The 23,069-nt window shown below is 38.1% G+C and overlaps 4 protein-coding genes and 1 non-coding gene across 8 annotated transcripts; 2 read left to right on the top strand and 3 right to left on the bottom strand.

Moving 5' to 3' along the window:
• Positions 1-3,079: 3,079 nt before the first annotated feature.
• On the bottom strand, positions 3,080-5,228 carry LOC125189623 (putative serine/threonine-protein kinase PBL22). Its single transcript, XM_089059161.1, has 6 exons — positions 4,241-5,228; positions 3,970-4,164; positions 3,802-3,893; positions 3,592-3,725; positions 3,274-3,522; positions 3,080-3,206 (listed from the first exon to the last, which is right to left on the bottom strand). The coding sequence occupies exons 1-6, from the start codon at positions 5,226-5,228 to the stop codon at positions 3,080-3,082; spliced, it is 1,785 nt and encodes a 594-aa protein (XP_088915287.1).
• A 1,679-nt stretch (positions 5,229-6,907) lies between these two features.
• On the top strand, positions 6,908-9,470 carry LOC125189625 (putative receptor-like protein kinase At2g23200). Of its 4 annotated transcripts, XM_048086885.2 has the most exons (7): positions 6,908-7,844; positions 7,924-8,009; positions 8,074-8,249; positions 8,335-8,461; positions 8,526-8,787; positions 8,864-9,074; positions 9,208-9,470. In XM_048086885.2, exons 3-7 carry the CDS (start codon positions 8,106-8,108, stop codon positions 9,376-9,378), a joined length of 915 nt encoding a protein of 304 aa, XP_047942842.2. In that variant the 5' UTR covers positions 6,908-7,844; positions 7,924-8,009; positions 8,074-8,105; the 3' UTR covers positions 9,379-9,470. The 4 variants fall into 4 exon arrangements, with proteins under 4 accessions (XP_047942842.2, XP_088914813.1, XP_088914812.1 ...); XM_089058687.1 differs by having other exon boundaries at positions 7,924-8,249; XM_089058686.1 differs by lacking the exons at positions 8,335-8,461; positions 8,526-8,787; positions 8,864-9,074; positions 9,208-9,470 and having other exon boundaries at positions 8,074-8,113.
• A 5,097-nt stretch (positions 9,471-14,567) lies between these two features.
• Positions 14,568-15,941, top strand: LOC125187758 (protein JINGUBANG-like). Its single transcript, XM_048084390.2, has one exon. It carries the CDS (start codon positions 14,622-14,624, stop codon positions 15,858-15,860), a length of 1,239 nt encoding a protein of 412 aa, XP_047940347.2. The 5' UTR covers positions 14,568-14,621; the 3' UTR covers positions 15,861-15,941.
• Positions 15,942-19,641: 3,700 nt separating this feature from the next.
• TRNAT-UGU (transfer RNA threonine (anticodon UGU)) lies at positions 19,642-19,713 on the bottom strand. Its single transcript has one exon. It is a non-coding gene; the product is annotated as a tRNA-Thr (tRNA).
• Positions 19,714-20,155: 442 nt separating this feature from the next.
• Positions 20,156-22,739, bottom strand: LOC125188795 (leucine-rich repeat receptor-like serine/threonine/tyrosine-protein kinase SOBIR1). The gene is made up of 2 exons (XM_048085849.2): positions 21,225-22,739; positions 20,156-20,787 (listed from the first exon to the last, which is right to left on the bottom strand). Exons 1-2 carry the CDS (start codon positions 22,604-22,606, stop codon positions 20,325-20,327), a joined length of 1,845 nt encoding a protein of 614 aa, XP_047941806.1. The 5' UTR covers positions 22,607-22,739; the 3' UTR covers positions 20,156-20,324.
• Positions 22,740-23,069: the final 330 nt, after the last annotated feature.

The raw sequence follows: 23,069 nt of genomic DNA, 5'->3' as shown, positions 1-23,069 counted from the left end.
AGAACGAATCGGTAAAGTAGCATATCGGTTGCGCTTGCCTGTTGATAGCCGAATCCATGATGTATTTCATGTTTCCCTCCTACGGCCATTTGTTGAGGCAACAGACACTTCAGTTGATCTTCCGACAGAATTTCGACGCCACAGGCCTCGAGATATTCCTATTCGAGCTACAGACAGCAGGATGGTTCTAGTTGACAGAATACCGCAAGAGCAATGCTTGGTCTCTTGGTCCTCGGCGAAGGCCGCGGCACCAACTTGGGAGCCTGCTGCAATAATGCGTGCTCAGTTTCCTCATCTTCACCTTGAGGACAAGGCGCTTCCTATGGGGAGGGGAATTGATACGGATCCAGCCCAACAAGACGAGTCAGCAGTAGTGCAGGCCCAGAATCGGCAGAACTCGAGCCCAGACAGAGAGGAGACTGAGCCCAGCATCAAAAAGGCCCAAAACCAGAAGAAGAAGACTCAGCCCACAAGGAAGAAGTCAAGACCGAGCAAGTTCAAGGATTACATCCTTCACTGACGTGAATAGTGGAAGGAAGTTAGGATTCACACATTCTCCATGATAGGAGACGTGATTGTATTGTTTCTGGGTTGGTTTTTTTTGTTAGGATAGATCGAGTCCACTTCTCGGGTTTTCTTCTTAGTTCTTTCCCGAGTCGTATGTCCGAACCAAGTAGGGGGAGTCCTATATATTGTGGAATTCCCATAGATCGAGTCATGTATGAGAATTAAGGAAATACCAATTCTTCTTTCTCAAACTCAGTTTTCGTTCATTTCTCTTTCAACAAACACTTTACATATACACCTTTCATCAAACACTCTTCTTATCCTCTGTTTTCGTATCAGCACAGCTGTAAGAGGAATTGAACACACTAATTTTAATCAGAAATTATACAATGATTTTCCCCAACACTTGCAAATTTGCTTTCTCTATTTTGGGATGTTCCCTCCTGACTTTAAGATATCAGTATCGCATTTGGTACGCATGTGGATTGCTGAAGGGTTTATGCGGAAACAAGAGGGTTTGAGTTTGGAGGAAACTGCTCAAAATTATGTTGAAGATCTTATCAACAGGCACTTGGTTGTATATACGTAGGTGGCCAGTATAGTCTTGATGGTAAAGTTAAAACATGTCGTGTTCATGAGATGTTTCATGATTTTTGCAAAATCCAAGCTGCAAAGGAGAATGTCCTTCAAGAAATCAAGTTTAAAAATGGAGTATTTGAACCCCCAATTTCCGAACTGCCACACTATCACCGCCTTTGCATCCATTCCTGCGTTCTTGATTTTCTGCAATCCAAACCTCATGGCCCTAGTGTCGTTCCCTTGTTAGTTTCTCCAGTGATGGATGACTATCCTTGCTAATAGATGGAAATGAAGACTCATTCGACTGTGTGGGTAGACTGGCTTATCTTGAAAAGTTGAAGCTATCAAATTATGCATATCCTCACTCACCATTAGCAGATCCAGTGCGCAATCTCCCCCCAGGCTATAAATTTCCTCCGAGATTAAGGAGCCTAACTCTATCTAAGACTCGTCTTGATTGGAGTCAGATGCATGTCCTAGGATCTCTGGAGGAGTTGAAGGTCCTCAAGTTGAAAGATAATGCATTTGTGGGTGATACTTGGGTGACAGGTGATGGGGGTTTTCGCAATCTTGAAGGTTTGCATATTAAGCTCACAGATTCAGTGATTTGGGTAACTTCCGTCAATCACTTTCCGAAACTCAAACATCTTGAGCTGTACAACTGTGATAAACTTAAAGAAGTTCCAATTGAACTTGCTGATATACTAAGCCTCCAACGGTTGAAATTGTTCTGAGTTGATCTTGCAGTTGCTTCTGCAAAGAGGATTCATAAGAGAAAGCATCATAAAGACATAGCGTTCGAGCTCTCCATTTTTGACCCAAAATCAGTGGGACTTCCCCTTCATTGAATGTGAGCTGAAGTTGTGAATGAGATTAGGGAATCTTGTCGAGGAAATCTCGTATACTATATAGTTTGCGTGAATAAATAATTTGCTTTGGATATTTCACCATGTTTTTGCTTTGAATATCTCACCATGTTTTACCTGTGAATCACTAATTTGTTGATTTCAACAATGTATGTTGGATCCAGTTTGATCGTTTGGATATTGTTTAAATTTTGGGTTTTTTTTACTTTAAGGTATATTTCGTTGCTTTCAATTTCTGCCTTCAGTGTTTGTAAAAATGTTTGAATAAATACCTTGTTTTGATACATGAATTCCATGCACACGTAATGACCGAATGCCTTTCCTTCTGGATTTTGAAATAAGGTTTTTTTAGGCCATATTTTATAATTGTTGTTACGGGCTGTGGCTAAAACATCATTTTGGGCCATATTGAAGTCTTATTTTGGGCTATTTTTGGTATGTTTTCATCTAATTTATGGACACCCAATTGTGGGCCTGTATTTGCTGCATATTTATTGTGTTTTTAGTTTAAGTATGTCATAAATAAAATGCATGATATTTAAGAAAACAATATTTATTGAGAGAATATAGCATGCAAGATAAAAAAAGATAAAAAAGTGTTGCCTGATTAAGAAACTAGTGTTAAATTAGATAAATGATGACTTAAACTGATTGTGTATTATTTTAAACTTATGACACCGAAGTTTAATAAATCATAAGTGGATTTTATAACAAACAAGAGAGTAATCATTAGGTATGTTAATTATACAAGTATAACTCCATCAATGTTTCGGTCCTCATTAGTCATTAGGCAATGAAATAACATGCCTATATAAAATGAATATACATGAGCAAAATCTAGAGGATTAGGAAAAACAGAGTATCTTTACTCTACAAGATGGATAAAATCCCTAATTTCTTTCATTTCCTCTCACCTCATCACATCATGCATACCAATGTACAACCTCCATTATGTTCAACTATGATAGTGTTATATTGTTAGAGGTTGTTTCTGTGGCCAAAGCATTTTTTCCCGCTTGTTGTCTCGGGAGATCCCCGAGAGCTTCCCAAACCGTGCGCATGCTTGGCCGGCGATCAGCTTCAATACGAACACACGACGCAGCAAAAAGTGGAAAAACTAGTATTCTTCATACCTTCAACACATGGTGCTCCTTCCTTGCTCTTGGCCTCTGTCTAAATACATCACTGCCACTCAAAAGTTCAAGCAGAAGCACACCAAAGCTGTAAACATCGCTTTTCTCTGTCTGATTGCATCTACCAGAAGAAATCAAACCAATTTTACAGATCCGAACTGAAAAACAATACTCAAAAACTTACTCACTCTGGAGGGTGATAATCACTATTCGAGATGAGGCCATCCCTCTTACAAGAGCATTGGGTTGATAGATGGAGATCAGTTATCTTAGCATTCCCATCATCAAAGAGTAAAACATTGCTGGATTTGATGTTACGATGTATCAGTCCCTTTTCATGAATGTAACACAATCCTCTTGCAATCCCAACACCTATTTTGATTGTTTCAGACCATGTCAAACATGTATCTGGCTGAAACTCAAGGATTTTTAATCCTGCTTCATAAAAATCAGCTACACAAGGTTCCTAAGTTTTATAATATGATAATGAAATCTTGGTTTTGATAAACCAACCATGGAGAAGGTTGTGTAAGGACCCTTTTGGTGCAAACTCATACACCAAGACTTGCAGATCCTTATGTGCAGAACAAGCTAGTAGATCAACCACATTTTCATGCTTCAGCCTAAACAATGTTGAAACCTACAAATACACATATTTGGTACTAATGTTATATGCTTTATAGAGTTTTGCAGCAAATGTAATGTTATTGTCAAACCTGTGCAAGAAATTCACTGTTTGGCAACTTCTTTTGGAGTCTTTTGACTGCGACTTTCTCTCCAGTTTCTACGACTCCACAGAATACACTTCCTCCATGGAACCAAGGACTCGAACATGGCTTTCTAAGGAAATTAGCAGTCATGTCCAATATATCAGCTGTGGTAACCGATCTTGGCAGTGTAAGCATCCTCTGCATTGATGGTTGCTTGTTTGTCCTCCAACACTTCATCAACGGTGGAGACAGATTGTTTGTCATCTCCATCAACGGTGGAGACAGCTTGTTTGTAGTCTTCATCAACGGTAGAGATGGCTAGTGGCACCTCATCAACTTCAACCACATAATGATCTTTTTGTGTTGAACCTGTGCCAACACAAAGTAATTAATCACATCAACATTGAATATCATGCATATATATACAAAGAAATAAAGAATTCACCTTTACCAAATGGAATAAATCTATTCCAACATAGCCAAAATTGTGATTTTTGTGCTGTGGTCCCTCTCCTCTCCTGTTGCTCAAGGGCTAACTCAAGCTGCGCCACAACTCGACTCATCGGGAGTCGTTTCTTTGGTTCATGATGCAAGCATCTTTTAACAACCCCAATAAATGTCTTGAGGCAATCTTGTGTGATATCTCCCTTCAAATTTGAAGCTACAATCTGATCAGCTTTTCCATTTCGAATCTTTTCTTGAGCCCACATGCTCATACACAGCTCATCCTCTGCAAGCTTTTCCTCAACCGCTCGCCTCCCACTCAACACCTTTAACAACACTACCCCAAACGAATATGTGTCACTTGCCCTTGTAAGTCTCCCCGTGGTAAAATAACTCGGGTCAAAATATCCAAATGAGCCCTTTACATTTGTGATGACATGAGTTTGCAATATATTTTGGCTTAAATGTTTGGCCAATCCAAAATCTGAAACCTTAGCTATGAAACAGTCATCCAAAAGGATATTCGTAGGCTTGACATCACGATGTATGATGGAGCAACCCGAGTGAAGATAGTCCAGACCTCTCCCGGCTCCAATACATATCTTCAGTCGTTCATTCCACGAGAGAGTTGAGCCACCGTTGATATTCTTGTGGAGGTGATCTGCTAGCGTTCCATTAGACATGTAGTCATAAACAAGAATCATCTCACCCTCCTCATTGCAGTAGCCAATCAGAGAGACTAGATTATGGTGTCGGAACTTAGTTAGTGTTTCAATCTCCGATGCAAACTCCCTCTGGCCTTGACTCAGGTTTGATGCTAGCCGCCGCTTAATGGCCACAGTCAGAGAGCCATTAACAATGAGGCCTTTGTAGACTATACCAAAACCACCCTTTCCAATGACATGCGCGTTGCTGAAGACTCCGGTGGCTGAGTGGATTTCAGCTAGTGAGAATCGACGACAAAGTTGCTCGGCCGTTGATGATATCATCTTTTCATCACAAACTAGTTGCCACAATACCAAACAGTTATGCAACACAGAATAATCTCAATGGTACCAAGAGTTGACTTTGTGGCTCATCATCATCATCTTGCAAATGAGACTTTGACCGAAGTGTTAAATAAATAAATTATTGACGAAGAAGCGTATCTCAGTTGATAAAATGCTTCCACGGTTAAGTCTTAACCGAGTGTACTAAATTAGATTAGTTATATCTGCCAATGTTGTGCAATTTTATTATATTATATCTCATGACAACTCAATAAGTCCTAGTCGATAGAGGAATAGGTGTACAACATATAATAAAAAAACTATCAGCCCCGTATTAAAGTATGATTTTTAAGACCAGTGAAGTTAATGAACCAAATAAGTTTGACAATTGTCAGTTGTTTCTATATTCTGAATTGATAAATTGAGTGTTACATTCACTCATTTTACTTAAGCATTTTAGTACCTATACAAGGAAAGATTGTGTTAGGTTGATTCTTGCCTTGTCTATAACACTTGATGGGGGCAATAATCAATCAATAGATTGATCAAAAATCTGATTCAAATTCAACATAGTACCGATGGGTACATAAGAAATGTATTGAACTATCGAGCTATTCACAAGGGCCCGATCCCTAGGGATCTCTGATAATGGACCACCCCGGGAGAGCTGTCGACTCCAAATACTGTTCATGTATGATTTATACTAGATCTAATCAACTACCCATCCTACCTCCTCTATATTCTTGACAGCTCATATTTGTGTCAGTAGTCTTTTAGTGGCATGTTTCGCTCCTGTTCCCTATCGCTTAGAAAAAATGAGCCACCAATTCAAGTACAAGATATGTTAATGAGCCAAAGACACGGCCACGAATGGCTCAAGTTGTGACACAAAAACCCCTTTGATTCAATGGTATAATAACAACTGATCAGGAACATAAGTATCCATCTGCTGATGTGAAGCTAAAGCTGAAACTAACTTATCATCTAGCTTTGTAAGTAATTAAGTAATTTTTCTGTGTTTGCATAAGTACATGTAAGTTTGTAGTTAACATATACCTTAACTGAGAATATATAGAGAGGGATGAGTTATTGTGAAAAGGCTATAGATAATTGTCTCATAGTATCAAAAATTATTGTCAAATATCATGAAAAATAAATTGATTAAGATGCAACATGCAATATACGAGCACACAATTTATTAAGATAGGTACTTTTAGGTGTCAAATTAATAATAATATTACATTGTGGATTCATTTGTTAAGATAGCTGAATAGATAATTTAAAGTGGTGTGGACGATGTATCTCAAAAGGCTATAGTCATATCATAATACTCCCTCCGTCCCGCTTTAGCAGTCCCATTGACTTTTCTGCACTCGTTTTGTAAAAATGATAATAAATAGTTAAAGTGAAGAAATAATAAAGTAAAAAAGAGAATAGTATAGAGAAGAATCTTATCTACATTATTCTCTTTTTTACTTTATTATTTCTCCACTTTAACTATTTATTATCATTTTTGCAAAACGAGTGCAGAAAAGTCAATGAGACTGCTAAAGCGGGACGGAGGGAGTACTACAAAAGCTTCATTTGGTTGTTAGAAGAATATCAATATTAATCAAAAGAATTTCACCCACCAATCTCTCCCTTTACGACTTTCCGTTTAGTGTTACCAAAAGCGTTTGATATATTTAGGTGGAAAGATGGCAGCATCATCGTCTTCCACCAAACCACAACTTCCTAAATACTCTCTAGCCGAGATCTTGTCGGCCACAAACAACTTCAGTAAAGATCTTGAGATTGGAAAGGGAGGTTTCGGCAAAGTGTACAAAGGTTTCATCGAGAAAGAGAAGAGGCACGTGGCGGTGAAGAGGCGAGACCATAAGTCCAAACAAGGCCAGCAGGAGTTTGATAAGGAGATTGAAACCCTGCCTCAGATCCGCCACCACAACATCATCTCTCTCTTTGGCTACTGCGATGATCAAGACGAGATGATCCTCGTCTATGAATACGTATCCAACAACACACTCAAGCATCACCTCAAACTCTCCACCTCCTCGCTCACCTGGCATCTACGGATCACTATCTTGATCGGCATCGCTCAAGGCCTGCATCATCTCCATGACTGCACTCCTGGACGCTCCATTATAAACCGCGACGTGAAGACCTCAAACATCCTTCTCACTGATGATTTTGTGCCTAAAGTTTCGGATTTTGGCCTAGCCAAACATGTGGACTTCGATAAGAGCCATGTTAGTACGGTTCTTAAGGGCACGTTTGGGTATATTGATTTAGACTATGCTTTAAGTCATAAGCTTACCAGGAAAAGCGATGTACTTGCTTTTGGTGTGATAGTGTTGGAAGTATTGAGTGGGAAATTAGCACTTGATGAGAATCGTGCTGAAGGAGAAGAGCTCCTCTCTGATTGGGCTTTCACCAGAAAACCTCGTGAGATTGTAGACCCGAATGTGACTGGAAATATCTCCGAAGATAGCCTCAACATATGTTTTGAGCTCGCTAAAAGATGCTTGAATCGTGATCGAACTCAAAGGCCAAGCATGAGTGAGGTTTTGTTCGAGCTCCAGTCTGCCCTGCGTTGCTTACACCTTCCGACATCTACAGGTAAGATTGATTTATGTCTATAACCATACATAGCAACAATATGTTTAATGCATCATTTTTGCTTATGACCGTAACACAGGATCAACACAAGTATTAATCAGGTTGGATCTATTTCACTGCTAGAAGAAGACTTTGAAGAAGAAGAAGAAGACGAGCAGATTCATGGTATGGTTCCTGTGGCCATCTCTATGACATCTTAAACAGAATACTAATACACTGCCAGTTGCAGTTCCTTCCATTTCAATAGATGAGTTGAGGTTCATGACTGAAAATTTTCAACGGAATCATTTGATTGCTAATGGATCCAGAGAAAGTACTGTATTCTATGGAGTTCTGCGTGGAAATGTACAGGTTGCAATTAAATGGAACAACATCAAGTTGCCAGACCAAGCATTTCTGGAACAGGTTTGGAAATCCTACATTCATTCTTATATTTTTGCTGATAAGATTGCAAAGTCTTCAACTTATTAAAGACTATATGGTTTTGTAGGTTTTTATACAATCGTGCCTGAATCATGAAAATGTGGTGAAGCTACTTGGCTTTTGTGTGGATGATGATTCCCAAATCTTTGTGTCCGAGTTTGCTGCAAGAGGATCCCTACATGACATTCTTCATGGTGTGCTCTTCCTACTTATTTCATTGTTTATTCTGACATTGCTGAAGAGGTGTTTATGCAACAGGACGCCAACACCAGAATGGAAGTTACTTGGTGGCAGGTCAAGCCTTGGGATGGTCCCAAAGAATTAAAATTGCTGTTGATGTTGCAGAAGGCGTATGCTACATTCATGACAAACAATTGATTCATCACAACATCAAATCCAGCAATGTTTTGCTTTTTAACGATGAAACTGCTAAGATGACTGATCTTCATCTATCCTCTCCTTACACATGCAATGACCCACATGTTGGTCGACCAACATGCGCACATTATCATCCACCAGAGTATGTTGTTTTTTCTGAATCTTTCATGAGTAGTAATTGGAATTTGTAGTGACTTAAATTGTATTTTTTATGGTAGATTTCAAAGGGAGAAGAGTAGTCATGAGGGTGATGTTTACAGCTTTGGTATAGTTCTACTCGAACTGTTGAAGGGTAGGAATCCGTTTGACCCTGCGTTTCCCATGGGAGATAATCTTTCGATATGGGCAAACCCGATTAAAGAGAACGGGGTACGAATGATTTTGGATCCTGGACTCATGCAACCCTACCCTCTGATGGCAATTTTAAAGGTAAAATCAACTGATTAGTCTCTCTCTTTGCTCTACATTTTGTTTTCTTGGAAAAATTAAAGAATAACAGGGGATGTTAATTTCAACTGCATTCATTTGTGATTAGATTACAATGTTTTGCTTCTTGATACAGATGGCTACAGTTGCTGCATCCTGTCTTGCATACGAAGCAAGTGCCCGTCCAACTATGGACATGGTTCTAAGAGATCTCCGAGCCGCTTCATGGGAAACAACAGTTTATAACCAGAAACATCAGCCACGGGCAACCCGCAGACCTATTGGAAGGGAAGCTGCTCGATTCTAGAATGTCAACATCTGTTTTATGATCGATGATTGGATTCAGTTGAACAAGATAACTTGTTGTGAGGATCTTTTATTACAGATTGCATTTCAGCTTGGCACTAGTGCATGCTTTAACCTCTTTCAAGCCTATCAAAGAGCCACATTTCAATTTGACATAAATCGGTTTTTGTGCTTTTTTTTTTAACTGCACATTGTTTTCCCTTACCGGGCGTGCGATGGCTGATCATCGGAGCAGCTTTAGGCTTCACTATTTCCATCACCGGTGATTCTTTTGGTAGCACTATTCTGAAGGGAACAATATTTAATTTAGGATGAACCAAAATTCTCATTTTTTTTTCCTGTATGCTTAACTCCAATATTTATGATGAATCAAAATTCAGATATGCCACTAACTTAATCCAGATACAAGAAAATATACAAAAACAAATGATCAAATGCTAACAAGAATGAAACATAAGAATGTTGTTGGAGCAATGTGATTGGTTTTAGACTGTAAACAGAAACTAGAAACATGAAACATAGTATTGTGGTATGCAGCTACTTAGACAGAGGTGGTGGAAAACTAACATTACAAATTTCAGTTTTGTCTGGTTTAGTGAATGGGATGCATAAAATTATGAGGCAAGCTAATAGATGAAGAAAAACGTTGGTTTCATGTCTGAAAATTGGATGGATTTGTACTCGTTTTAAGGTTTTTTTTTTCTCTTCCTTGTTTCGATATTTCACTATGTCATTTCAAATAAGAATTCACTTGAAAATTTGTTATTAATCTAATACAGAGTATTTTATTAAATAGGTTAGATAAGCTGGTCAACACTAACATTTTTTTTAATTTAAAACCTAGTGTTTTATTTCTTTGTATATATAAGCAAATTGACCAAATTTAGACATCTGTGCTCGTGCGTGTGTATAAATTATAATTAAGAGATGGACCTATTGCAATATATGTTAGGGCACTTAATGTGAATCTTATAGATTGAAGACTCGTGAACTTGTCCCGAACTTATTCTTGTAAATAAACCTAACAACTGAACAAGATAAACCAAGAAATGGAACAAGAAAAATGGATAAAAGGATAGAGGATGGATTAGTGTTATGATTTAGGTGAAGAACAAGAAAGAAATCCCAAAGGTACTTTCATATACAAACACCCAATGGCTTCACAAACTAGCAACACAAGAACTAGCAAGTATACCTTTACAATCAACCTTAGTCCGGCAAAAGATCGAATGCAACCCGAAGGAATTTAATAAGTCTTCAAAAGATGAAGAAGGTGAGCTCTCAAATATGGAGAATTGGTCTCTTACAAATATTCAAAAGCCACTTGAAATAAACCCTAGCAAGAGTATTTATACTAGGAGTTAAAAAGAAGCAAAACAAAACAAGTCTTGGTCAAAAAGTCACATTCCGGACAAAACACTCGACCGGATGTTTTCCACGGCTCATTTCAGCCGCCCGCGTGAAGTCTCTGGACAAAAACTGATTTCTCAGCAAAAAAACCCAACCGGGTGTTTTTGGGTTGGCAAAACACCCGCCCGTGTGTTTCATTTTACATTGCGCGGTTTTCTTAAAACGATCATAACTCTCTCATCCGAACTCCGTTGGGCGTGTGAGGTACCCACGTGAAGGTATTTCGACAATGAAGACGATGGTGGTCTTGAATCAGCATTTGGACACCGTCTCAGTAGGCAGATTGACGTTTGAACAGACCCCCAGTTCCCATTTGGTGCGGGGTCGAGCCGAATTTGGTGTATTGCTCTCGAGACACCCGGGTCTTCCTTCTGGGCCTCCTCTTCGAGCCTTAAGCTTGTTATGAACAGACCTAAGGACTCTAGCATCTTCCTACTCATCTTCCTCATCCTCTTTTAGTGTACGTCCTTGAGCGGGCTCGATGCATGATGCGTGTCGGTTGGGTTCGCATCAGCACTCAAATAGTTTTTCCAGATGATTAGGCTCAAAGCATCGACATGGGAGTCGGAACACAAATTAAACGATTTATATTATTCACATGTTCCCACTATTTACTTTTAAAATTCATTATTTATTTTATTAATCTATAACATTTTCATTAAATTCCAATAATTATGAAATTAATATACACTATCAAAATGTATAAATTATTTGATTAATATATAAAATCAAACTTTTTATAAAATACTACCTACACAATTAAAATTATACTCCCTCCGTCCCACTTAAAATGCAACATTTGTAAATCGGCACAAGATTTTATGTAGTGTTGTTTTGTGAGTGAATGAAGAGAGAGTAAAGTAAGAGAGATGAAAAAGTAGAGATAGAGTTGTTTCCATTTTAGGAAACGTTTCATTTTTAATGGGACAATCAAAAAAGGAAAACGTTGCATTTTTAATGGGACAGAGGGAGTATATCCTCGTACATAATAGAAAAAACCATTCCCAATGCTCTCCCTAAAAACTCCCTTATTTCTCCCTAACTCCTGCCACATCAGCGCCACATCAGCACCAAAATTTATCCCCAGTTTTTAGCCAACTTTTAGCCAACTGCTCCAATGGTTTCTCTCTTATTTCTCCCTTATTTCTCCCTAACAAAACATTTCATTTTTACATCATTACTAATTTAATTGTTTTATTTTTGTATATAATAAAGCTAGCTAATTTATAAGACAAGACAAATAATAGTAATAAAGTTCGTTGTATTAAACACGAGTAAAAAATTACAACGACGAAAATTAAAAAAAAAATAGGGGGGAAATTATTTTAAATTAATTATTAAATTTTAAATTTATAGGGGGGGAAATTAAAAAAAAAAAAAACTATTTTTATCGCCGGATTATCGCCCACAGTGGTCGGCGATAATCCGGCGATAATCCGGCGAATTTTCGGGAACGCCGGATTATCGCCGATTCCTCCCCATTGCCGGCGAATTTTTGGCGATAATCGGCGATAAAACGCCGGATTTAACGCCGAGTGCATTGGGAGTGCTCTTACCGAAATTTTTTTTTTATTAAATCCAGTCGTATAAATCATAAAGAAAAAAGCAATAATACGACAATCAACAAACATTCGGTGCTACGTGATACTCCCTCCGTCCCAGATAATTTGGGACACTTTGATCCGGCACGGGTTTTAAGAAATCTAATGGAAAATGAGTTGAAAAGGTTGGTGGGATGTGTGTTCTACTTTTAAAGTATTAGTTTTATAATAAAATGTGAGTAAGAATGAGTTAGTGCAATATGAGGTCCACTACCAAAAATGGTAAAAGTGAAGTGGGACAAATTATGTGGGACGAACCGAAATGGAATACTGGGACGAATTATCCGGAACGGATGGAGTATGACCTAATTAAGTGCAATATTGTGAGTCCGGCCTATAAAAATACACACTACACCATTATGAGTTTTCTTATTAGTTCTTGACTTATGGTCGAACCTTCGAGGTTTGTGACATTAAACATTGAAGTCAATATTTAATCCACATGAAAACCCCTTAAAACAGTCTCACAAACAAGATGCAAGATACAAACATAACAAAACAAGGGAATTCTCAGTCATATTTCACTAAGTTAAACTATGAGATAAAATAATTCATTGGTCGAATTAGTGTCCACTTTCCCAAAAGCAAGCACGTGCTGAGAATGTCTGTTGAAATTGTCTGATTCATGATTTTATTCCTTTATCAATTGTTTATTTCCCTTGTTTTAACATTATTTATCAGCCATCACCTGCACCTTTTTCTCTGACAATATTAATATATAGGCATATGCTCAAATAAATTCGGAGTAGCAACGAAGTTTCGCTTACACTATTCTTTGCCCCAATTCAAAGATAATTAGTCAACCACGAACTGCTTAATTACACATTCACGAAATGTGTTTGGATTATTTATTTTGTCCATATTAACAAATAACAATGCTCCACTAACTATATTAATTAGTAGGAAGACATCGTAAACTATCACGACTAAATTCTCTAGTAACCTATCAATAATAGTAGTAGTAACTAGTAAGCTAAATAAATAGCCATAATATTTCCATATGACTATTGAAGATCTGAGTGATTACATTTAAAAAACGTATAGCCAATAAAATGTGGTAAATTATGAACTGCTCTGTTGCTTTTCTTCGGGCATGAAATATCAAAAACCATATGCTTGTTAACATAGGCCGACACACCTTATGCTAGTAAAGGAAAGGGGCTTAATTCCCTACCAAGACAAATTTTTATTTTTTAGTTATATATTCTCATCAAACTTTTGGTATTTTATATATAGTTTATTGTGCAAAAGCTCCTATTATCAGTACAAATTATTCTCCCGAAATTTTAAATTCGAAATTTAGAATATATAGCCTCTACCAAAATAATTTTTGCGTCAGCATCTTCTTGTTAAAGAATAAGATGATATGCAACGTAAATTACGGGAAAGAATAAAATATTCATCATTGATATTGTATTTGGACATCAAGAAATATTCACTAGCTGTGCAATTCTTTCTCTTGGTTTGATTGTATGGAGATACATCCATTGCTTTTGGAATAAGTCTACTTGTCATTCTTCAATTGAGAAAGCTAAGAGATCCATATAAAAGAGTTTATATTTGAATAATAAAAGACATCAATCAGTTTCTCACGTTCTGAAATATTTTTCGTATTTTTTATAGTGGATTAACTGTTATATATAAGGACCATGTGCTTATGAGCATGTAATATTATCTTTACATCCATTAATTAATAGTACTAGTAATAATTTAAACTTAATTGAAATTTCGATTGATAATCTAAGTATATATCTTTCGATGCTTATTTGCATGACAACAAACAAAAAAGCTTGGTATCGGTGATCACTCAACGAATAGAGTGTTATACAGTCTATGTAATTCACTAGATTAACAAAATTGACTTCCATATTACGTCAGTTTAATTTTCTTTTATCATTGGTCAATATTCTATTGTGGCCACACATTTTTCTCAAGGGTGCAGGTTTAAAGAAAAAGATTTGATCAAACCACCACATCAACTTAAACCATTTTAATAAGCGTGTAGAAAAAAGTAAGTGCCATTTTCTATTTGATCACCTTAGTTTAATTAGTTTCTAATTAAAAAATTAACCCCATTAACAAATGCTAAGCCAACCAATTAAACATAAGTGTCAACTTCTCCTTCCCCAAATTCTTCTATTAATAGACTCAAAATGCAACTCATTTCTCATCACTCCACTGCGTGTTTTTATGTGTGCTAATTTTCCCTCTCTTTTCTTCTCACACATCAACAATGGCGGACGTGCAGTCATGGCTAGCAAATGACAATTACATCTCACCTTCACTGATATACTCCGATTCGTCGCTGTCGCTATCGTCTTCCTCAACCACCACGCGCAGCGCACCCTCACTGTGTGCGGATTCGAGCTTCAGCAGCGTCAGATCCAGCTCCTCCTCACGCACACACTACACCTACCAAACCGCCGCGAAGCCGTCGGCTTCACATTTCTGCATTTCGAGTACCAAAGCGGCGGCGGCGCACATCAGCTGCCTCGCGGTGCACGGCGGCCTACTCTACGCCGCGACGATGAAGGGGATCAGCGTCTTCGATCCAGCCAATCTCGCGCTCGTCGAGACGTTCGGGTCGGGTTCGGGCTGGGCGAAGTCAATCGCCTTCACCAGCGGCAAAATCTTCACCGCGCACCAGGATTGCAAAATTAGGGTTTGGACGCAATCAATTTCCCCCAAATTGAAACACCAGCAAATTTCAACGCTTCCGACGCTGAAGGACCGGTTTCACAACTGCCTATCGGCGAAAAACTACGTCAAAGTCCGCCGCAACAAGCGGCGCCTCTGGATCCAGCACGCCGACGCCGTCTCCGGCCTAGCCGTCGACGCCGATCGCGGCGAGATCTACTCGATCTCCTGGGATAAGAGCTTCAAAACGTGGAAAACCACCTCAGATATGCCGTGCGTCGACTCCGTGAACTCGGCGCATTCCGACGCCGTGAACGCCGTCGCCGTCGCCGGCGGAACCGTCTACACCGGATCCGCTGACGGTCAGATCAAGGTGTGGAGAGCCGCCAGCGACGGGAGGAATCGGAGATTGAGCGCGACGCTGTCGAAGCATAAGTCGAGCGTGAACGCGCTGGCGGTGAGGCCGGACGGGGCGGGGTTGGTCTCCGGAGGCGGAGACGGAGTGATTCTGGTTTGGGAGAGGAGAGACATGGATTTGTTGGTTGCGTGTTGCTTGAAAGGGCACAAAGGGGCGGTTTTGAGCTTGGCGTGTGTGGGTGATTTAGTGATCAGTGGATCTTCGGATGGGAGAGTGAGAATCTGGAAATATGGGAAGGGATTTGGATACAGAGGTTGCTGTGTGGCGGTGATGGAAGGGCATTGTAAGCCGGTGAAATCAGTAGTTGTTGTTGAAGATGAAGGATTGGATGGTCAAGGGTTTTCAGTTATTAGTGGAAGCATCGATGGGGAAATTAGGGTTTGGAGAGTTGTAATTTCAGATCACTATAGTGATTGAGTTTTTTATTTTATAACAAGATTCTTTATTAAAAATTGTGTTATAATTTTCAAATTAGTCTAATTGTGAAATTATACTACATATTTTGGTTTTGTACTGTATGTGGAATAATACTACCTACGTACTATATGTAAGTATTTATTAGTACTACAAATTCTTTGATGTTTTGGAAATGTATAGCATTCCTCATTTCTAGGAGTTATAAGCTTTGGGAAATATATTAATGCAAGTTGCGTGTGTGTTGTTGTTGGTTAAATTACATGCATGAAAGTGAAACAGTAATTCTGTTGTGATTATAATACTAGTAAAGATCTGCTAATTGATTAATTTTCTATAATGTATTATGTATACTCTATGTTTGTATTACTATCGTAAAAGTAAACATTTTTTTAGTAATTAATTTGAAAGAAAAAACCTATGAGTTGATTGAATGGTGTATTGCCACAAATACTAATATGGAGTAGTAATATTGAGTGAGAGCATTTTTAATATATAGTGGAATATGGATTTATGTTTCTATATATTGATTTCATAAATTCATTCTACTCATATTTAGTTACTTAGTCTCGTATACTCTCTCCGTCCCAAGATAAGTGACCTACTTCTTTTGGGCACGGGATTTAAGGAATGGTATTTAAATAAGTTAAAATGGAGAGAGTAAAGTATGAGAGAGGGAAAAGTAGAGGAGAGAAGAGAGAATAAAGTGGGTGGAGAAAAAAGTAAGAGAGATGACTTTTTACTAAAAATGGAAATAGGTCATTTATAGTGGGACACCCAAAAAAGGAATACAAGTCACTTATCTTGGGACAGAAGGAGTACTAAATTTGTAATATATTGAATTTTAACATAAACAAAATGAAGAAAACCAAAAGAGTATAATGGTCGATTTATCGCTAGTGAAATGTGTTTGTGAAATTATTTTATTTTTCCATTCTTTATGATTTATAAAGTTTATCACTTTATCTGGAAATCAAAAAGTCCAAAATTTTGATTCTATGGTCTTGAGAGAGTGCAATAATTTTTGTGTTCACCAAATATCTTTGTAGTTCTCTCGTAAATTGTCACCATCGGAACGTCATTGCAATCAAACGTGACTCATGACATTTAAGCATCAACTTTCTAAATAGTATTGTCCAAAGATTATATTATGAAATCGAATCCTCCATGATTCATTCATTTCTTTTACTTCGAGATATACTCCTATATGTTCTAGTTTACATCGCTATAGTTTTTATAAATTAAAAATAAGAATATATCAAAAGTTACTTCTAAGTTTGGAACCTAGGCTAGGAGCTACCATACCTAAAAACGTATCGTTAGAATAATAACTAATTATAAGTATATATATATGTTTGACATTAATACTGTTTGAAACTCATGTGAACGACAAAATCAATCATGTCATTTTAAATATTTTATCACTCTCGCGTTTTTATTCGTTAGCTTTCATCAGATATAATATTTTTAAAGTTGGGGGACATGGACTTTCAGTTGTGGCCATTGTTAAATAAAACTAAAATATACTTCAAACCAAACTCTTGTTGGAATTAAGCAAATCACGAAGCAAGCGAAATGTGTCTTTGCAACATATATAGGGTCTACTTCCTAGCTAGTCCGATTCATGCACCTACTTATATATATATATATATATATATATAAATGTAACATATAAAAGTAACTATAATGTAACATTTGGTGGCAAGAAATATAATTGCAATGATTTACAAATAAGACAGTATCACATGATGTTAGAGCAGAAAGTGGAAATATATATTTAATTTGTATGCGTTAATGTCACACTCTTTAATTTACCAATGAGTGAGGGTTTAATTATAAATTAAAACTGAACTCATTGACCGTTGATTTCACTACACGTATCACTTATTTGTTCATTTAAATATAAGCGTGGTTGTGTCACGAGGGTTCAGTGTAAATAACACATAAATTAGTGCTACACTTTATGTATCATCGAGCATGAATGTTATTGTTATTTTTTTAGCATCATACTGATTAATTAGTACTATAAATTAAACTGAAGTTATATGTAAGAGAGAAATTCAATAACTTACTATCAAGTGATTATAACTTGAATACATATCTATAAAGTTACAAAAATGAATGAACTATATATTTTTATTAAAAATACTTCTGAAAATATGAAAATAAAATCATAAAAGAGTGTAAATTTTCTATAATTGTGGGGATGATTAACAACTAAACGAGACCTCACATGCGACATCTAAGATTAATTATTAGTAAATTTTAAGAACTTTGTGAAATATTTATATATACAGTTAAAAACTTGCGTAAGGGCTTACGCAGTCGTAATTAAGGATTATTTTTAGCTTTAATTATGAGAACAATATATATTAAATGAAGATGCATAAGGACCACACTCAATTAGGATTAATAAATTTAATTTAAACTATTAATCAATTGACTTTTCATTTGTTACTCCATTTGATTTCGGTTTCAATTAAACTTGACTTGATTGGTCATTGCTGATTAACTAAATATTTTTAGATACATAAATAAAAATTTTGAATTCGCGAGTTCGACAAGGTGACTTTTCTTCATTAGACTAATTAATACTTCTCAAAATTTCAAATTGACACCCGATGAATTGAACTTTTCAAATTTTTGATCAAAGGTTTTAATTATGTGTTAATAGCTAATGCGACAATGTGTTTTGTTGTTGCTATAAATTAAAAATATGTGGAGAGTAGTTTAAAAAAAGAAAATAATTATTGTTTGAAGTTACTATCGAATAATTAACTTTTGGAGAGAAGTAGTTAAAACAAACCATCCATTCAGATCATTGAGTTGATCTCTTTGATATTAAATTAAGATGTATATAATTATTTTAAACCAAATAATGATCAATTATATTCGATTAGCAATTATTTAATCGATAATTTGGTTCACAACTTCACACAGACCAAAAGAGCCATAGTCGATAACTTTAATTATGCAATTATATAACTAACCCACATTAACTAATCTATGATTAGTGCAGATTTCCAAATCTTGTTTACATTTAGCGATTATTAGTAGAATTTATACATGTACTTGGGCAACACATGTTGTCTACAGAATTCCCCCAAATATTCTTTTTGGATTAGTGCTGTCTAAATAATCGTACTTATCAATATAATAAACTGAGATGTCTTGGAATTAATGACATTAATAATTAGTTTTTTTCAGATTTGTATCATGGCTGAACTCCTTTGTGCGCAGCCAGCGCAGGTCAAATTCGCCCGACTTGGTCTAATTAATTATTTTAATTATTAAGAACAACTATTACTCTCATAACAATCACTTTTATTCATAAAATTATTTTTCTACACAATTTGTTGATTATTTCTTAATGATATAAAATCTATAAGACCTTCTCCATTCATTTACACCAAACTCAAACCAATTTTTAAATATATGTCACACCAAAAAATAATTTTATTCCAACCACTTACACTAAATTTAAGATTTACACCATTTTTGGGATTTTATTTCACAAATTTTTTGCAGTAACACCAAATATGGTGTTGTTTCACAAAAAACACCAAAAATGAGTTTGAGTTTAGTGTATGATTGAAGACGATTTTTACACTAAAACTCATTTTTTGTGTATGGTTGGAGATGGTCTAAAAACAAATTAAACTTCCAAATATGCCGTACAAAAGAAACCAGAAAATAAAAGGCATTACCACATGTTTTATAAACATTATTTTCAAAATATATACATATCATTTACATTTAAAATAAATAAAATTTATAAATGAGTTGCCCCCATGCAGGATCGAACTACAGACCTTCAGTTTACAAGACTGACGCTCTACCACTGAGCTATAGGGGCTTTACTATTCTTCCAACTAACGTTATGTTTTCAAATATAATCCTCACAAACTTTTTTTTTCTCACTAGTTAATCAATTTCATCGTATAGGGCCGACACCAAAATAATATTTAAAGGCCCATCACCTAATAAGGCCTAAAAGTTGTCATACTACTGAGTATCAACAATGAAAGCTCCATAGCATATATAGCACATAAAGAAATATTTGCAAGCTATCTTGCCCTTTTTAAAAATTTTCCACTTATCAATTTATCACATGTAATCTAATTGTGTTGATTTACACAGATTGAATCCTTATTTTAGTGGAAAGATGTTTCAAGTCACATAAATAATGGATTCGAAACACCTGATCAAAAAATAGTGTAGGATCCATCTAAACGAAAATTTTATAGTGATGGGCTATGGGGTGCCACAAACTTGAATTCCCCAAAACACACGAGAGCTACTAAACATAGCACAAACTTTTATTAATAAATATATACTCCATATGGAAGTACGTTCAAGTTTATCATCACAATTAAGTTCAACTACAACTAGACACGCACACATACAATTTTTGGCATCTCACAATCATACAATAAAAGTACTATATATAAAACAGACCTAATTGAGTCAATGCTTAATCTGAGACAACATAGTCCTCGCATCTTTGCTATTAGGCCTCTCTTTAGGATTATCCAAGGTGCAAAAACAAGCCACCTTCAAAGCCAATAGCATCTGCTCCTCGTACCCACTCCCCATCAGATTCGGGTCGATCGCACGCTTCGGATCATCCGAGGTCATCACGTTCCTCATCCACTTCACCAAGCTTACCTCCTCCGTGTTCTGGAAGAACTCGTCCGACGGCATCTTCCCCATCACCACCGCCGCCAACACCACTCCAAAACTGTACATGTCACATTTTTCCGTGAACTTGAACGTCTGGTGATACTCCGGTGCTATGTACCCCGCTGTCCCCGCGATGTTCGACGTCGACATGTGCGTGTTCGCATCCGGCACTGACTTTGCCAGCCCGAAATCAGCGATCCGCGCCTCCATCTCGTCGTCTAGCAGCACGTTCGCCGGCTTCAAGTCCCTGTGGATAAGGCCAAGAATTGGGTTAATTCCATTTTGACATTAGAAAAAAAAAAAAGCTAATGGACTGGAATATATAAAATGGATGGTTGAAATCAAATGTTACTCTAGTCAACTTTGACATGAAGAATCAAGATATACTTATGCTCTTTAATATGGTACTACATGTCTAGCAAGCAACATACCATAACATATGTATAGCTAAAATGACTTACTAGTTCAATGAGGATATATGTAACAATCCGAATTTAACTTTATTCTATCTAAATCTTGATATTAAGAATCTTTATCAGTTTGACAACACACTTAACACCTACTAAGTCACACCATCAATTTGAAACGTGCACGTGTCATATGTATAATCTGAGACCGAACCCGACAAATTTTACTAGAATTCAAACCAAATAAACCAAAATTACTGAATTATAGGTTTTTTACCTGTGGATGATTCGCGGCGTGTGGTTCATGTGAAGATACTCGAGGCCGGCGGCGATCCCCATGATGATCTTGTACCTCGCCGGCCAGTCGAGCTCCTTCTCCCCTCTCGCCACCCCGACCAGGTAATCGTGCACGCTTCCGTTCTTCATGTACTCATAAACCAGGTAGTGACAATCCGGGCGCGGCAGATGCGCCAAAAGCGGCAGCAAATTGCGGTGGCGGATTTCTCCGACAGTCTTAATTTCCGACCGGATTTGCCTCATTTTCTTGTTGAGCAGCTTGCTGTCTTCCTCCGTCAGCTCCTCCTGGTCCGTGGGCGACTGGATAATCTTCTTGATCGCAATTTCCTTTCCGTCGCTGCCGGGGAGGACGGCCTTGTAGACCTCGCCGCAGCCGCCCTTTCCGATGACGTTGAGCGAGGAGAGGCCGTCTTCCTTCTCTAAGAAGGAGAGGTCTTCTGGCTTCTTGATCAATGGGCTGAAGATTTTGATTCCGGTGTCTCTGTTTCTGCCGTGGATTAGGACTAAGAGGAGTTTGAAAAGAAGTGAGAAGACTAAGGCGGATAGGATCCCTCCGATCACTCCCGCCGCGAAGCCGAGGGACCACCCGATGATTCTTCTTTTCTTGTTTGTTTTGTGTCTCCGGGCGGCGGGTTGGCCGGAGGGGGCCTCCGCCGGAGATGGGCCCGGGGCGATGGATGAGTTATTCGTGTTCGTGGCGTTGTTGGATATTTTTTCGGCGAAGGAGTAGCGTTTTGGGATTCCGGCAGCGGCGCCGGAGAGGAGGGGGTTGCCGGAGAGGTCGATGGATTGGAGATTGCGGAATGATCGGATGGAGGCGGGGACGGTGCCGGAGAACATGTTGTCGGCGAGGTTGAGCTTCTCGAGATTGGGGAAGTGTTTGAGGAATCGGAGGGTGCCGGCGAACATGTTGCCGGAGAGGTCGAGGACGCGGAGGCGGATGAGGCGGGAGAGGGCGGCGGGGATTTGGCCGGAGAATTGGTTGTTGCGGAGGTCGAGGATCTCGAGGTTGGTGCAGTCGACGATTTGGGGTGGGATTTGATCGAAGAGGTTGTTGTTTGGGAGGGAGAGTTGTTTGAGTTGGGTTAGTTTGGAGATGGCGGGAGAGATGCGGCCGTTGAGGCCTTGGGATTCGAAGACGAGGGCGGTGATTCGGAGGGAGGTGTTGGTGGCGGCGCAGGATATTCCGGGGGAATCGCAGGGATTGGCGGCGGGGGGGCCGGGGAGGCCGAGGTCGGTGAGGATGAGGGAGAGGGCGTCGAGGTCGGAGGGGAGGAGTGTGGGGGGTTTTGATTGGACGAGGAGGATTAGTGTGGTGAAGAGGAGGAGGAGGAGGTGGGGTTTGGGTGGAGGAGGAGCCATTGGTGGTGGCCGGCGGCGGCGGTGGTGGTGATTGGCGTTGGTGTTTTCAGTTATGTGTGGTGGTGGTGTGTTTTTATTTTGGAGTTGTCGATGCCGTGTGAAATAATTTGGGGTGGAGGACTTTGTTCCAAAGTTCACAACATGTGTTGACTAGTAAATTACCAATAATGGCCCTCTAAATTATTTTGTGTTAGATAACTATGTGTCTATGTCCGTCTGTTTATGGGTTGCAGACCAAATGAGTGACATGAATAACCTATTCTTTACTAATTTATTACTATCTTTTTTTTTTAACTTTTAATGAGTTCTTTACTAGTAGTACTAATATTATAATATGTCAAATGTGGTAAGAGAAATTGAACCGTTTCAGTTGAAATCTTGAAATGTTGATATATGTTCTATGGTATATTCTTACACCCTCCGTCCACAAAAAATAGAGCATAATTACCATTTTTGGTCGTCC

The sequence above is a fragment of the Salvia hispanica genome, chromosome 5 (genome assembly GCF_029641045.1).
Source record: "Salvia hispanica isolate PSC_SH4W2 chromosome 5, Shi_PSC_v1, whole genome shotgun sequence".
NCBI lineage: Eukaryota > Viridiplantae > Streptophyta > Magnoliopsida > Lamiales > Lamiaceae > Salvia > Salvia hispanica.
Note: the sequence above shows the minus strand (reverse complement) of the source record. Positions and strands in the feature narration are given on the sequence as shown.